At 46.2% G+C, this 1620-nt stretch overlaps 1 protein-coding gene across 1 annotated transcript; it reads left to right on the top strand.

Annotated features, from left to right (window-relative positions):
- The first annotated feature begins 842 nt into the window (after nucleotides 1-842).
- Nucleotides 843-1415, top strand: LOC127131542 (extensin-like). Its single transcript, XM_051060459.1, has one exon. It carries the CDS (start codon nucleotides 843-845, stop codon nucleotides 1413-1415), a length of 573 nt encoding a protein of 190 aa, XP_050916416.1.
- Nucleotides 1416-1620: the final 205 nt, after the last annotated feature.

Below are 1620 nucleotides of genomic sequence, written 5' to 3'. Positions count from 1 at the left end.
ATGACGTCGACCTCACTGAAGAACTGAAAAAGCAAGGGTGGGAAAATTACTTTCAACGCCTCTATGGCTCGGTGTACACGAATCTGGTGAAGGAGTTCTGGCGGTTCGCAGACTCAGATGATCACTACATTGTCTCCTATGTTCTGGGAGTCAAGATAGTCATCACTGAGAAATCAATCGCTTCTCTTCTGAACATGGAGAAGGCAGGAGGAAGACGCATCTACAACATCAACACTAGGGAAAAGTACTTGTCCCAGGAGATAAACCCTGCCATCTTCCAAAAGAATGCTGAAGGAAAGAATTCCAAGAACAAGGAACTCCATCAGAACCTCCGGGTCTGGCTGAAGATTATCTTAGGCACCATCCATCATCGTTCGGCTTCAAACTCTTTTGACTACATCAACATAGATCAGAAGTGCATCCTGTACTGCATTCACAAGGGTCTGAAGCTCTGCCTGCCTTCACTCCTATTCAAGTACCTCAAAGATTCCGTTAAAGACACCAGAAACAACATGAAGACAAGGAACTACATCCCTCTGGGGAGATTGATATCTGATGCGCTGATCGAGAGTGGCCTCATGGACCATCTGATTCAGCTCAGACTCTTGCAAGACGTCATGATTGACATTGGAAGACCTCTATATGCTCGGAATCTGAAGAGCATGGGAATAATTGATCAAGTGAGAGCCAAACCAACACTTGATACCTCCTATTAAGCAGTTAAAGATCAGAGGGAGATTCCCAACGGACTCTACTTGTTCTCCAAGATCGACCCTCTAGAGGTAATAGCCTACTATCTAGAGGATCTGTACAAGCAAGGGGTGGATATCACTGAATTCTCAATGGACTGGCTACCTGAGTTTCCTCCAAACTTCCAGAAGAGGATGCGAGAGCCCTCTGAGAAGTCGAAGAAGGCGAAGAAAGCTAAGCTGGGAGAAACATATGGCTCAAGACCCTCAGTTCCTCTGGTTGGCTCTCCAGGTAAGTCTGTATCTCTCTCTCCCTCTGTAAATATTAAACCCACTGCTTATTCTCTTCCCCACACAACCCTTATATACACCACTGCTGAAACTCCCCCCTCAACCACCAGATCCTCTAACCTACCATCTCAAAAATTCAACCTCGCCACCACAACTTTACCTGTTTCAGAAGAAGAAATGCTAAATGAAACCACCTCACCATCATCATCACCATCTCCTCAATCCCCATCTTACTACGAACTTTCATCTAACATTGAACCATCTGACCCTCACTCCCCCACTCTGGCTCAACTCCAAGCCCGTGATCTGGCCTCTCAAAAGCCATCACATCCTGACCCTGAATCTGAAGTCACTTCCCCACCTCCGGAACATCCAAACCCAACCACATCTGAACCACAACCATATCAACCAACCCACTTTAAGCCTCAACCATGAGAACCAACCCACTCTGAACCACAACCATCAGAACCAATCCACTATGAATCACAACCATCTGAACCTGACATACCACAACCCATCACTCTCGCTGACTCAACAACTTCCACACTTAATCTAAGTTTCCCCATCTCACCCTCCTCACCCTCCCAAGTCTCTGCCAATGAACCATAAAATACCTTCCCTACCCTTGAAGAAGCAATCA

Source organism: Lathyrus oleraceus, chromosome 3 (genome assembly GCF_024323335.1).
Source record: "Lathyrus oleraceus cultivar Zhongwan6 chromosome 3, CAAS_Psat_ZW6_1.0, whole genome shotgun sequence".
Lineage (NCBI taxonomy): Eukaryota > Viridiplantae > Streptophyta > Magnoliopsida > Fabales > Fabaceae > Lathyrus > Lathyrus oleraceus.
This window is presented reverse-complemented; position numbering and strand designations above follow the sequence as displayed.

What these genes read in the sequence shown, in the direction of transcription:
- LOC127131542 (XM_051060459.1), top strand. Translation starts at nt 843, where the DNA reads ATGGACTGGCTACCTGAGTTTCCTCCAAACTTCCAGAAGAGGATGCGA.